At 56.7% G+C, this 843-nt stretch overlaps 1 protein-coding gene across 1 annotated transcript in view; it reads right to left on the bottom strand.

Moving 5' to 3' along the window:
• Positions 1 to 843, bottom strand: part of LOC102757825 (DNA dC->dU-editing enzyme APOBEC-3C-like) — a gene marked incomplete at its 3' end in the record, with an annotated part of 26,842 nt that overhangs the window by 335 nt on the left and 25,664 nt on the right. Inside the window, exon 2 of the mRNA XM_015566525.1 lies at positions 324 to 719. Within this exon, the coding sequence (XP_015422011.1) occupies positions 324 to 719 (396 nt within the window). The remainder of the gene's footprint in view (positions 1 to 323; positions 720 to 843) is intronic.

Raw genomic sequence — 843 nt, 5'->3', positions numbered from 1 at the left:
TCTTTCCATCATGATTTCAGACCCTTTTCTCTTTGCTTCCCGGGACATCATTGTCACTTCAGTCCCCTTTCTTCCTGTGAATCTGAGACACGCCTCCACGCCCCCTTCTGGAAGCCTCCTTCTTGCAGGTGTCATCCACCTCCCTCCCCAGCCTGGACCACCTCTCTCCCCTGAACTACTCCTCCAGGAGACTCCCCGACTCCAGCACCACCTCCACAGGTAGCTAAGGGGGCTTCTCCTTCCTTTCTGGGGATTCTAGGTCCTTCCTGCCTGGTCCTAGTCCCCCCAGCCCCCATCCCTGCCCCGGCGCCCTGTGCTCTCACCAGCTGGAGTCATTATTGCCACCTGGGCCCCTGCGCCTTGCAGGCTGCGCAGCCCCTGCTGGTACTGGGGGCGACTGGAGTAGTAGAGGCGGGCAACGAAGATGCTCAGCTGCACGTACTTGTGGTCCTTCAGGAACTCCACCACCTGCCTCGCACATTGGAAGCAGGGGCTCCAGGACATGAACCATGTGACATGGTATTTCTCCTCGTGGGACAGGTTCTCGGCCAAGAATGCTTGCTGGGTCTTGAACCAATCCAAGAAGCAGATTTCTGTGTGCTTGGGCTTCTTGGGATAGAACTGGGAGAGACGGAGAGGGGAAGGGGAAACTCTGGACTGGCAGCTCAGGCATGTTGCAGGGCTGGAGGAGTGGGGACCAGGGGACAGGGAGCCAGAGTCTCAGAAGCATGTTATTGATTGATTCCTTTTTAAACGTCTCCCACCCTGGCTGTTTTAGCTTAGTCATCCCTTCCTACCCTCATCCATGAACTCCAACACCCACCCTCCCATTCTTTCATTCTG

This window comes from Myotis davidii, unplaced genomic scaffold (genome assembly GCF_000327345.1).
Source record: "Myotis davidii unplaced genomic scaffold, ASM32734v1 scaffold281, whole genome shotgun sequence".
Taxonomy (NCBI): Eukaryota; Metazoa; Chordata; class Mammalia; order Chiroptera; family Vespertilionidae; genus Myotis; species Myotis davidii.
The sequence above is the reverse complement of the archived record's forward strand: the minus strand, read 5'-3'. Positions and strand labels throughout refer to the sequence as shown.